The sequence below is a fragment of the Callospermophilus lateralis genome, chromosome 3 (genome assembly GCF_048772815.1).
Source record: "Callospermophilus lateralis isolate mCalLat2 chromosome 3, mCalLat2.hap1, whole genome shotgun sequence".
Taxonomy (NCBI): Eukaryota; Metazoa; Chordata; class Mammalia; order Rodentia; family Sciuridae; genus Callospermophilus; species Callospermophilus lateralis.
The window spans coordinates 89222304-89235133 of NC_135307.1; the positions used below are offsets into that span (position 1 = coordinate 89222304).

Here is a 12830-nt window from a genome sequence, read left to right on the forward strand (position 1 = left end):
ACTTCATGAAGTGAACCCTTGGGGAGGGAAGGATTTTGGGTAGAAATTAAGTTCTCCAGCAGCAAAGAATCTTAAGTCTTTTAAGTTACAGGTCTCTTAAAGTCATGAGGACTTTCTCAAACCATGACAAATATAGATGAACATTTCTGCTTATTTTTGGGGTGGTGGGGGAGGGGTCCTGGAATTTGAACCCAAGGGTACTTTACCATTGAACTACATCCTTAGCCCTTTTTATGTTTTACTTTGAGAAAGCATCTTACAAAGTTGCTTGGGACCTCACTGAATTTGCTGAGGCTATCCTTGAACTTGTGATCCTCCTGCCTCAGGCTCCTGAGTTGCTGGGATAACTGGCATGTGCCATCATGCTGGGCTCTTTCTGCTACTTAGTGAAGGAATCACGAGCTCAAAAATAACACAGAACCAGCCTTGGAAGCTGGGGCTTCCAAATGAGTAGTTACAATGAACTTTAAAGGCCTTCTTTTTTAATGAATAAAGAATATTATATATCTCTCAAACTCAGCATTCTGTGAATATGACTCCAAAGTAGAAAAGTGATTGGTGATTTGAAACCACTTCTTCAGGAATTCACTGAGTACCTACTAGATGCCTATATTATTCAGAGTGCTATGGGAAGTAAGAATATATAATGTCTTTAAATTGTTGTTCCACTACAGAATTGTAAGGTGGAACTTAATAGTTGCCTAAATCCAAAAAAAAAAAAAGGAAAGGGGTAGCCTGTTACTTTTTAATTAAAACTTATTAGGCTGGGCAGTAGTGCATGCCTTCAATCTTAGAGACTCAGGAGACTGAGGAAGGAGGATCAAAAATACAAGGCCAGGGCTGGGGGTATAGCTCAGTTGGTAGAGTGCTTGTCTCTCATGCACAAGGCCCTGGGTTAAATCCCCAGCACCCCCTCCCCGCCCCGCCCCACACACAAGTTCAAGGCCAGCCTAGGCAACTTAGTAAGAACCTGTCTCAATTAAAAAAAAAAAAAAAATTATTAGGGGCTAGGGCTGGGGCTCAGTGGTAGAGTGCTCGCCTGGTATGTATAAGACACTGGACTCGATCCTTAGCACCACATAAAAATAAATAAATAAAAAATAAAGGTATTGTGTCCATCTACAACTACAAATATTAAAAGAAAAACTTTAAAAAAATTATTAGTTAAAAGAGAAAATTGAAATCTGAAATGTATTGGGCCCTGTCCAAAGTCATATAAAGGCTATTGGGGTATATAGTATCTAAAATGATGGCTAAGTGAGACTAAAATAATATATTTTTGCTTTGATGTTTCTTTTAATATAAAGGGAAGGGTATAAAGCCAGGAATGTGGTAGGTAGTTGGGGCTCTGAAAAAAATGATTTTGTATTTTCTGTGTATACAATCAGAAAAAAACAAAAACACAAAGTCCCCCTTAATTCTTCTGTTTTTTTTTTTTTTTCTTCTTTTCTGCACTGACTAGGACTAGTTCACTATTAAATAAAAGTTATAATAATATCTAGTTTTGTCCTCAGGGAAAAATTTTGCCATCTAACCGTTAACTATAAAATTTGCAATAACAGTTGTTTTTTATTTGTGTTTTGCAGTGCTGAGGATTATACCCAGGGTTTCTTGCATGCTAGGCAAGAAAATAGTGGTCATTTTAAATAGATATTCTTATCACTTTCTTTAAAAGTGATAAAGGACCAGTTTTTTATTACTTTAAAAAATTTTAATATTAATATTTTTTTGCAGGGCTGGAAATCAAACCCAGGGCCTTGTGCATCAGAGGCAAGTGCTCTACCACTGAGCTGCACCCCACCCCCCACAGAATAGATCAGTTTAAAAAAAATAAACCAATGCTTGTTATATCAGTACTTTATAAAATAAAAGTGAATTATTAGAAAAATTTAAAGAAGATATCTTGGTTATAGGCTTTGATTTATCTTTATTAGATTCAACAGATATGAAATTATTTTTTAAAAATTATTCTTTTTTATTGTAAAAGTTTCTTACATTCTCCATTACTGTACTTATCTCATTGTATACCAGCGACAACTTGAGGACTAGCACCAGTCTGTGGAGTAGCACTGCCATAACAGATTAAGAAAATTCTCTTTTCTTTTTAGTTTTCTAAGAGTTTTAATTTTTTTTTAAATTTTGAAACAAATCAAACTTATAAGAAAGTTAAAAGTACAAAAAGAACTTTTATCCTGAGATATTTGAGAATAAATTTCCAACCTGATTCTGTATTTCCCCTAAATATTTTAGGGCATTTTTCATACAAACCATAGTCTCCTATATAATTACAGGACAACCAATGGAATCAGGAAAATTACCTTTTTTTTTATTAAAAAAATTTTTTTCAGGTAATAGTTATTGAATATCTATGATATGATTACATTATTTTTTTATTTGTTCTAATTAGTTATACATGACAATAGAATACACTTTGAAACATCATACATTTATGAAGTGTAATTTCTCATTCTTTGGGTTGTACATAATGTAGAATCACACTGGTCATGTAATTATACATGTTCATAGGGTAATAATGTCAGATTCATATTACTATCCTTCTTACCCCCATACTTCTTCACTCCCCTCTACTTAATCCAGAGTAACTCCATTCTTTCCTAGTGCCCCTGCCTTATCACCTATCAGAGAAAACATTCAGCCTTTGGTTTTTTGGGATTAGTTCATTTCACTTAGTATGTTATTCTCCAGCTCCATGCATTTACTGGCAAATGCCATCATTTCATTCTTCTTTAAGCAATATTCCATTGTGTATATATACCATATTTTCTTTGTCCATTCATCTACTGAAGGACACCTAGGTTGGTTCCATAGTTTAGCTATTGTGAATTGAGCTGCTATAATCATTGATGTAGCTGTAGTATGCTGATTTTAAATCCTTTGGTTATAAACCAAGGAGTGGGATAGCTGGGTCAAAATGGTGGTTTTATTCCAAGTTTTCTGAAGAATCTCAATACTGCTTTACAGATTGGTTGCACCAATTTGCAGTATTACTAGCAATGTACAAGTATACCTTTCCCCCGCACATTCTCACCAACATTTATTGTTGCTTGTATTCTTTTTTAAAAATTTATTTTAATTACGTATTATGACAGCAGAATGTATTTTGATTCATTGTACACAATTGCAACACTGATTTTCATTTCTCTGGTAGTACAAGATGTAGCATTGCATCATATGTGCAATCATACATGTGCCTAGGGTAATAATGTCCATCTCATTCCACCATCTTTCCTGACCCCATAGCCCCTCCCCATATCTCCCTTCCCTTTGCCCAAAGTTCCTTCATTTTTCCCATGCCCCCCCCATTATGGATCAGCATCCACTTATCAGAACATTTGGCCTTTGGTTTTTTGGGGATTGGCTTACTTCACTTAGAATGATATTCTCCAACTCCATCCATTTACCTGAAAATGCCATAATTTTATTCTCTTTTAATGCTGAGTAATATTCCATTGTGTATATATACCACAGTTTATTTATCTAGTCATCTATCAAAGGGCACCTAGGTTGGTTCCATAGCTTAGCTACTGTGAATTGAGTTGCTATAAACATTGATGTGGCTGCGTTACTATAATAAGCTGTAAGTCCCTTGGGTATAGACCGAGGAGTGGATAGCTGGGCCAAATGGTGGTTCCATTCCAGGTTTGCTAAGGAATCCTTATACTGTTTTCCATATTTTTTTGGTTGAACAAATTTGCAGTCCCACCAGCAATGTATGAGTGTGCCTTTCCCCCAACATCCTCACCAACACTTATTGTTGTCTGTATTCTTGATAACTGCCACTGTGACTGGTGTGAGATGAGATTTTAGAGTAGTTTTTATTTGCAATTCTCTAATTACTAGAGATGTTGAACATTTTTTCATATATTTGTTGACCATTCATGTTTCTTCTTTTGTGAGGTGTCTTTTCAGTTCCTTTGTCCACTTATTGATTGGGTTATTTGTTTTTTTGGTGTTTTTTGAGTTCTTTATATATCCTGGAGATTAATGCTCTATCTGAGGTATAGGTAGCAAGAATTTTCTCCCGATCTGTGGACTCTCTCTTCATGTTCTTGATTGTTTCCTTTGCTGTGAAGAAACTTTTAGTTTGAATCCATCCTATTTATTGATTCTTGATTTTATTTCTTGTGCTTTACGAGTCTTGTTAAGGAAGTCAGATCCTAGGCCCACATGGTGAAGATTTGGGCCTTTTACTCCTGTTAGGCACAGGGTCTCTGTTCTAGTGCCTAAGTGTTTGATCCACTTGAGTTGAGTTTCATGCAGGTGAGAGAGAGGGGTTTAATTTCATTTTGTTACATGTGATTTCCAATTTTCTTAGCACCATTTGTTGAAGAGGCTTTCTTTTCTCCAGTGAATGTTTTTGACACTTTTGTCTAGTATGAGATAACTGTATTTTTTTAAAGTATTTTGGATTGTAGATGGACACAATACTTTTATTTACTTATTTTTATGTTGTGCTGAGGATCAAACCCAGTGCCTTACATGTGCTAGGCAAGCGCTCTACCACTGAGCTACAACACCAGCTCACTTAAAGATTATTCTTGAGGCTGAAAGAGATCCCAGATAGAAGTTAGGAGATTTTTTAAAAAAATAAATAAATAAAAGAGCCAACTGGGCACAGTGGTGCAAACCTATAATTCCAGCAGCTCAGGTGGCTGACCCAGGAGGATTGCAAATTCAAGGCCAGTCTCAGCAGCTTAGTGAGGCCCTAAGCAACTTAGTGAGACCCTTAAGAGGAGAAGAAGGAAGGAGAGGAGGAGGAAGAGTAGGAAGAAGAGGAGGAAGTGGAAGAGAGAAGGAGAAAGATGAAAAGGAAGAAGAAGAGGAAGAGGAAGAAGAATCCTTAATAATGATAAAAGGGTTCAGGGGCTGGATATGTAGTTCAGTGATAGAGTCCTTGTCTACTATGCATGAGGCCCTGGATTTGATCTCCTGCACTATGAAGGGGGAAATAAAAGTGTGTGGGTGGGTGCTCAATTCATAAGAAAATTTAATAATTCTACTTTTGTATGCATATAATAATAAAGTCTCAAAATACATAAAACAAAAACTGACAGTTAAAAAGAATAAAAACATCCATAATCATAATAGAAAATTTTAACTTGCCTTTCTTAGTATTTGTTAAAATAGGCAGAAAAAAATTCAATAGCATTATAAAAAATTTGAACTACATGAACATTGTGCCCAATAACTATATAGTTATATATTACACACTATTTTTACACACAGGTGTAAAACTTTAAAAAATTAACCAATATACTAGACCACAAATCAAATTGATGATTTGTGTGTATGTGAACTCAGGGAAGGGTGCACTACCACTGAGCTATATCCTCAACTATTTTTATTTTTTACTTTGAGTCAGGGTCTTGCTAGGTTGCTTAGGGCCTTGCTTAATTGCTGAGGGTAACATCAAACTTGTGATTCTTCTGCCCCAATCTCTCGAGTTGTTGGGATTATAGGCATATATCATCTTGCCAGGCTCAGAATGTATTTTTTAAATAAAATCATATGGAGCATAGTCTCTGAACTCAATACTATTAAACTACATAACCATAACAACTAGAAAATTCCCAAATTCTTGAAAATTAAGAAACATTTCTAAATAACACATGGGTCAAAAAAGAAATCATAATGGAAATTACATAAATTTTAAACTGAATAATAATGAAACTACTAGGTATTAAAACAGGTACAATATAGCTAGTACATGCTTATAGAAAAATGTCTAGCTGTAAAGAAACATCAGAAAAGTGGAAAGGATAAAAAAAACCCACAAGCTAAGCATTCATTTTACAAAGCTTAAAATTTCAGTGAATTTAGTCAGACGTGATGGTGCATGCCTGTAATTTCAGCTACTTGGAGGATGGTAAGTTTGAGGCCAGCCAAGGGCAGTTTAGCAAGACTCTGTCTCAATAAAGTTAAAAAAAAATTTTTTTTAAGTGGCTTAGGATGTATCTCAGTGATAGAAAGTTTACCTAGCATTCATGAAGCCTGGGATTCAATTCCAAATAACTTAATAGACACACTCACTCAGTAAATTAAACTTAAAGAAAGTAGTAGGAGGAAAATAAAAATATGAACAAAAACTAAAAATAGGAAATAAACATAATTGTAAGAATCTAAGATAGGGATTTAGGATAAAGAGTGAAATATTCTCAGTTTTATAGCCTTTTTATAAGTACTGGGTCCCAACCCAAGGAAGGACTTCTCACTCTTAATAGCCGACATTCTTCCTTGAATGTGTATCTGCTTCCTAAAAGACCTTTGTCTATGCCTTTGTTTGCCTCATGTTGTAATTCTTTTCCATCATATATGCCAAAAACCCCACTGACCCTGGGTTGAAATCCTCCTCCCCTCTGGGAACTCCTCAGACCTTTCTTCAGAGACATCTCATTTCTAGTGACAAATCCACAAAGCCTAAGTCAATTTTTTGAAAAGATAGATAAAATCAATAAGCCCTTGAAATGAAAAAAAAAATCTACATTTACTAAAATTACAAGAGGATATTATACTTTATGCAGTTTTAAAAAAATTTATAAGACTGTGCCTGCATGCCCAACTTGATTATTATTTTTGCTGATTGCATTTATGCTGCCAGATCTACTTATGTGTCTGGTTTGATATAATTTCTTTGCTAGATAGTATTTGCAAAATTGTTAATAGAATAATTTAGAAGTCTAGAACAATGATCTTTTCCATTACAGAAAACTTATATTTATTTATAATAGGTTTCTGTGCACACTAGTGGTTGAGAATCACCTCAGTCTAGTTTAAGGACTGAAAATGTTCAAAGCTTAGAAGCAGTCCTTTAAAAGGATATTTACTTCTAATTCAACCTATTCTTGTGTTATGGTCCTTTGTTTTTTCTTTCAAAGTGGGGGATCCACTTTGGGTGGGCTCTGGACTCTAATCCTAATCTGCCAGTTTGTCTAAATGGGCTAAACCACTTCCCCTCAAGATTTGGAAAATGTCCCTAAGGGTGTGATAAGCATCCCCAAATGTTGACTTTATCTCTCTGGGTTTCCATCTTCCCCCCCAGTATACAGTCTGAAAATTTTTCACTAACTGGTCATCCCCCTCTGCACCTTTAAGCAGATGTCTTTATTTTTTATACAGCTTTTTCTAGAAGTCTTTAGTAGTCTGTATTATCTAATTTGCCATTATCAAAAGTAGAATGTCAGGCTGGGGATGTGGCTCAAGTGGTGGCGCGCTCGCCTGGCGTGCGTGCGGCCCGGGTTCGATTCTCAGCACCACGTACAAACAAAGATGTTGTGTCCGCCGATAACTGGAAAATAAATATTGAAGGAATTCTCTCTCTCTCTCTCTCTCTCTCTCTCTCTCTCTCTCTCTTTAAAAAAAAAAAGTAGAATGTCTCCTTACTATTAAAAATTGTAAACTCTTATCATGAAAAATTTTGAATATACGCAGTTAGACACATTTCACACTTGTATAATGAACCCCATGTGCTTGTTATTCAGTCATAATACCATTAACTCTTGGCCGCTCCTGACTTATCTACATTCCCATTCACTTCCATCATCCTTTATTATTTTTAGGCACATTCCAGATGTCACATCAGTCTAACTATAAACATTTTAGTATGTAACGCTGAAAGATAAGGCCTGTTTTTTAAAAAATATAACCACAAAACTATTATCACATTGAAATAAGGAGAATTCCTTAATATAGTAAATCCAGTCACCATTTAAATTACTTTGTTAATTTTTGGTGTAACTATATTTAGTAGCGGGCCTATGAAGTTATTTTGCTCAGAAATTGTAATACAGAATATAGAGATTCTCTAGAATGGTTGTAAAAAGGCCCTTTGTGACTTGGTCAATACCAGCCATAAAAATGTATTTACATACTTTAGGTTCCTTTTCACCTGTGTAAAGCCTACCCATTCTATAGTGGCTCAATTCAGTGGAACTTTCCCTGAACAGTGGTCTGATTTCCTTAGTGTTTAGTTTATTTCTGTGGCACTTGTCTGTACTCTCTTGTGTAAACAATAAATCTCCTCATGATCTAAACTGCAGAGGTGTGAAGAATAGAAGTGTGTGCATCATATATTTTATGTGCCAAACCATGTCTGCCACCTTGTGGGCATAGTAGCATGGGCCCATCTCAGGAATCCTGAGGGTCAAATGAGGTAATATATGAACATTTTGTGTAACTGTTGAACCCCGATGCAAAGAAAAGACCATTGACTCCAATTTTAAATCAAATTAAAGCAAGCTTGTATTTGGGTACACCGAGCTGGCCAGGACTGTCTCTCTTGAAAACCCTGGGCTAGAGATCAGTACCCCAGCTTTCCAGGAACACAATTTTATAGCACAAAAAGTTGCAAAGGGGATTGTCTTGAGAACTTACAGATAACAGGATTTTGACAAGCATAATACAAAGGCAGATAACAGGTTAATGATTACATGGCATGATATTTTAAGGTAGGGAGTAAATTCAGATCCCAACATCAGAATTTATGAGGCACTGCTGAGGTTTCAGAGAGGGTTGTTATCTGGTTAGGGGGAGACAGGATTTATGAGGTGCCACTAAGCTTTTAGAAAGAGTTGTTATCTGGTCAGGGAAAACCAGGCATGGGTAAGTTTAAGGCATAGGCAGGAATTCCAAACAAGTTTAGAAATCACAGTAATTTATAGTAAAACAGAAATTAACTTTTCATGACTTTGTGATGAGATGGCTCCCAATCTTAAAATGGAATTAGGCTGGGCTCATCATAATCTGCATAACAAAATTATAAGAAATTGTTAGCATAGTTGTTACATGAATTCTAAATCATAATCTCTATGAAGGAAAAAACCTATTCAGAGCCCATCACCGTGTATCTAACAGTAGGTTTCCATTAAGTATTTGTTGATTCATTATCTGAATGAAGTTAGTTATTTCCTCATTCTTTTTTATCAAATGATATAAAAAGTGAATGATAAAGTTAAAGACCTATATGAAAAGGTTAAACTTTATCAAAAAATTCATTTTTATTTTTTTCTCCCCCTCCCAAATATGAAAGGTCTGTCTCAACATGTAGTTACCAACTATAAGCAAGTAATTCAACTCTTGGAGGAGGGAATAGCAAACAGGTAACAGGTTTGTTTGTTCCCATCATTCTTTTCACCTCATTCTCCTGCCCTGTGTTCTATTCCCCTTTGGAGTGAATGACAGCACTTACACTGTCTCTGTCTGTAGCTCCCTACTCTACAACCAGGAGAACCTTCTCAGAATAGTAGTGTACCCAGGGGAAGGGGCAATCACTAAGATTTAGTGCTTTTTCTCACTACAAACAAAATGAAGTTTGTCCGGATATAAATATATTAGGCAGTAAACCCAGAGATTTACTGGTATACTTTTGTTTTAAAATATACCACTTTTGCCCTGGGCTGGTGGTTCATGCCTGTAATCCCAGTGGCTCCGGAGGCTGAGGCAGGAGGATCATGAGTTCAAAGATAGCCTCAGCAAAAAGCAAGGTACTAAGGAACTAAGTGAGACCCTGTCTCTAAATAAAATACAAAAGAGGGCTGGGGATGTGGCTCAGTGGTTAAGTGCCCCAGGGTTCAATCCCCAGTAGCAAAAATAAAATAAATAAATGAGTTTGTCTTAGGGGTACTTTTCCAGATTGATTGCACTCTAATATTCCCCTTTTTACTCTGAGTTTTGCTTTATCACTTTTTAGAAATGTTTTATTGTCAGTTAATATGAAACTATTCTTCCATTTATTCTCACATATCAGCACCTAGAGTGCTGCTTCTGCCCTCTTTGGACCTCTTTTCTAACTGTATTAGACTTCATATGAAGTTTTATGATTCTCATCTGTGACCTTCAGTACTAACATTTCTTGTGTTCCCCATGGATCTTTTAGGGTCCACCATGCGTAAAAATTTCTTATACTGTCTTCTCTTATGAACACAGAATCACAGCAGCCACCCATGTTCACGAGGCCAGCAGCAGATCCCATGCCATCTTCACTATCCACTACACTCAGGTTGGTTACTCCTCAAATTTGGTGAGCTTTCTTCTTTTTCTTGTCCCTTTTGATGGCTTTCTTGCTTTCCTATTTCTTTTCTTTTTCTTCTATCCTTCTACTTATAGATTCTCTGATATGACCTAATAATATAAAGGACCTGCACAAGATCTATTAAGCTATACCTTAAAGACATCCTGATATCTTCTACATATATTTTGCTTTTAACATTTTGGAACACTTTCATATCATTTAACCAGTACATGTTTATTTAAAATGAAAATGAGCACTAAAATGGAAAAGTAAAAAATTCACTTCCATTATGATGGGATGAGGAGCTTGACAAATCCTATCCCCAAAAAGCAACTTTAAAGCTATATTCTGAAAATAGACTAAAAACATGTAACAAATTGAGATGGATTTATTTATTCAAGAAAACTACTGAATTTCAGGTAAAAACAGCACAAATGTATGATGTTTCTGCTTTGAGCTGCTCCCATTCTCACCCTATAACACCAGCTCTATCAATGGGGAAATTCAATAAGGGAAGGGAAGGTCATGAAAACCAGAAATTTTCTATTACTGATGCTAGAGAGGTTCACTTGATTTTGAACATCATCACTTAAAGTGTAATCTCTGAGGAGAAAGGATCAAGAAGCGTTAGTGACACTCTTAGCCTTAAGTGTGGGTCTATTGCAGGCAATACACAGATTGGCAGACTCTCTGGGAATTTCATAGGGAATTTTAGGAGATGATACAACCATAGGAATTGGATAAGATCCTCACATATCCTGGATTCCAAAAGCTGTGTATATACATAGCAGATACTAATTGGGCCACAAAATCCTAACGGTCTGCACATATGTGCAGAGAAGGCACAAGAGGGCCATGTGGCTAGTGAATGTTATAGTATATTCTCTAATATGTCTATTATTCAATCAAAAATTAGTAGACATACAAAAGCATAAGAAACTGATCTATGCTTAGGAAAAAAACAGTAGAAATAAACTCTAAATACTCCAGATGTTGGAATTAGCATATAAAGTCTTCAGCAGCTAATATAATTATATTCAAAGAACAGAAACAAACCATGTTCAGAGAACTAAAGGAGAACCTGATGATAATGACTCAATGGGAAATCTCAACAAAATGATGGAAATTAATTTTAAACAGAAACTCTGGAGTTGAAATGTTTAATATGGAAATGAAAAATTCATGAGTAGGACATATGGTAGATTTTAGATGGCAGAACAATTAGTAAACTTGAAATCAATAGAAATCATTTTTCAGGAGAGAGTACAAATACTGAAGTAAAAATGAACAGTGCTATACAAATGTATGGGATATCAAATGTTGGAGTATGCATAATGGAAATACCAAAAAGAAGAGAGAAAATGGGGAATTTTAAAAAATATTGAAAAATAATGACCCATAACTTACCAAATTTGTTGAAAATTATTAATTTATACATCTCTGAAGCTCAAGAACTCCAGTTAAAATCAACATAGACATCCACATTTAAATACATCATAATAAAAAAATTGAGAGACAGAGAGGAAATCTTGAAAACAATTAGGACAAAATGACTCATCATATGCAGAAGAACAATTATATGATTGGTGTCTGACTTCTTATTAGAAACATCATACTTCAGAATTTATAATGCTGATAGAAGATAAAACTGTCAAACAAAAGTTCTGTGTTCAACCAAAGTCACTTTCAAATATGAAGATGAAGCTAGAAGTGGTAATGCATGCCTGTAATCCCAGCAACTTGGGAGTCTGAGACAGGAGGATTATAAGTTTGAGGCCAGCCTCAGCAACTAAGCAAGACGTTTCTCAAAATAAAAAATAGAAAGGATTGGATATATAGTTCAGTAGTAAAGCCCCTTGGGTTCAATCCCTAGTACAAAAAAAAAAAAAGCCCAGAAGAAAGAAACTAGAACATCACTCACAGATTGCTAGTTGTGGGCTGGGGATGTGGCTCAAGCGGTAATGCACTTGCCTGGCATGCGTGCGCCCCGGGTTCGATCCTCAGCACCACATACAAAGAAAGATGTTGTGTCTGCCGAAAACTAAAAAATAAATATTAAAAAATAATTCTCTCTTTCTTTAAAAAAACAAAACAAAAAAACCCCAAAAAACAGATTGCTAGTTGTTCTACATTATAAGAAAAACTCAATGAAACCTTTTAGGCTGAACAAAGATGATATAAAAAAGTAACCCAAATCCACAGGAAGTAATGAAATGTTCTGGGAATGACAAATATGTGAGTGAATATAAAAGGCTACATAAATATATGTCATTTCTTCAATATCATTAAAAGAATAAATTTATATAAAGCAATAATTATAACATTGTATTGTACCCTGTCATGTATACACATAATCATATATATGTACATTGTATATATTGACAGTAATAACACAAGGTGGGAGCAAGGGGATGGCAAAAAAGATGCATTGGATCAAAGTTTCTATATTTTATAGAAATTAAGTTAGTGTTCTGAAGATCACATATCAAGAGCACATTGTCATATAGAGCAACCACATGAAAACAGTTAAAAATATAATTTTAAAAATCAACAGAAATTCAAATGGCATACTACAAATATAGTTGACCCTGCATATCCATTGATCAAGTACTATGTAGTTAGACCTATGATGGTTGTGCTGTACTGAACACATACAGAATTCCTTTTCATTGTTCCCTGAATAATACAGTATAACAGTTATTTACATAACATTTATATTGTGTAGGTATTGTAAGTAATCTAAAATTAAGTTAAATTGGAGGATGTTGTATAAGTTCTATGCGAATACTCTGCTGTTTTATAT

At 35.1% G+C, this 12830-nt stretch overlaps 1 protein-coding gene and 1 non-coding gene across 9 annotated transcripts in view; both read left to right on the forward strand.

Annotated features, from left to right (window-relative positions):
- Stard9 (StAR related lipid transfer domain containing 9) overlaps window positions 1-12830 on the forward strand; it is a 162614-nt gene that overhangs the window by 74149 nt on the left and 75635 nt on the right. For 7 of the 8 annotated variants that reach the window (XM_076850637.2, XM_076850638.2, XM_076850640.2 and 4 more), the window contains exons 8-9: window positions 9047-9116; window positions 9943-10015. The exons of the other annotated variant lie outside the window; for it this stretch is intronic. In XM_076850637.2, the coding sequence (XP_076706752.2) occupies window positions 9047-9116; window positions 9943-10015 (143 nt within the window). The remainder of the gene's footprint in view (window positions 1-9046; window positions 9117-9942; window positions 10016-12830) is intronic. 8 annotated transcript variants of the gene reach the window in all.
- Trnae-cuc (transfer RNA glutamic acid (anticodon CUC)) lies at window positions 843-915 on the forward strand. The gene has a single exon. It is a non-coding gene; the product is annotated as a tRNA-Glu (tRNA).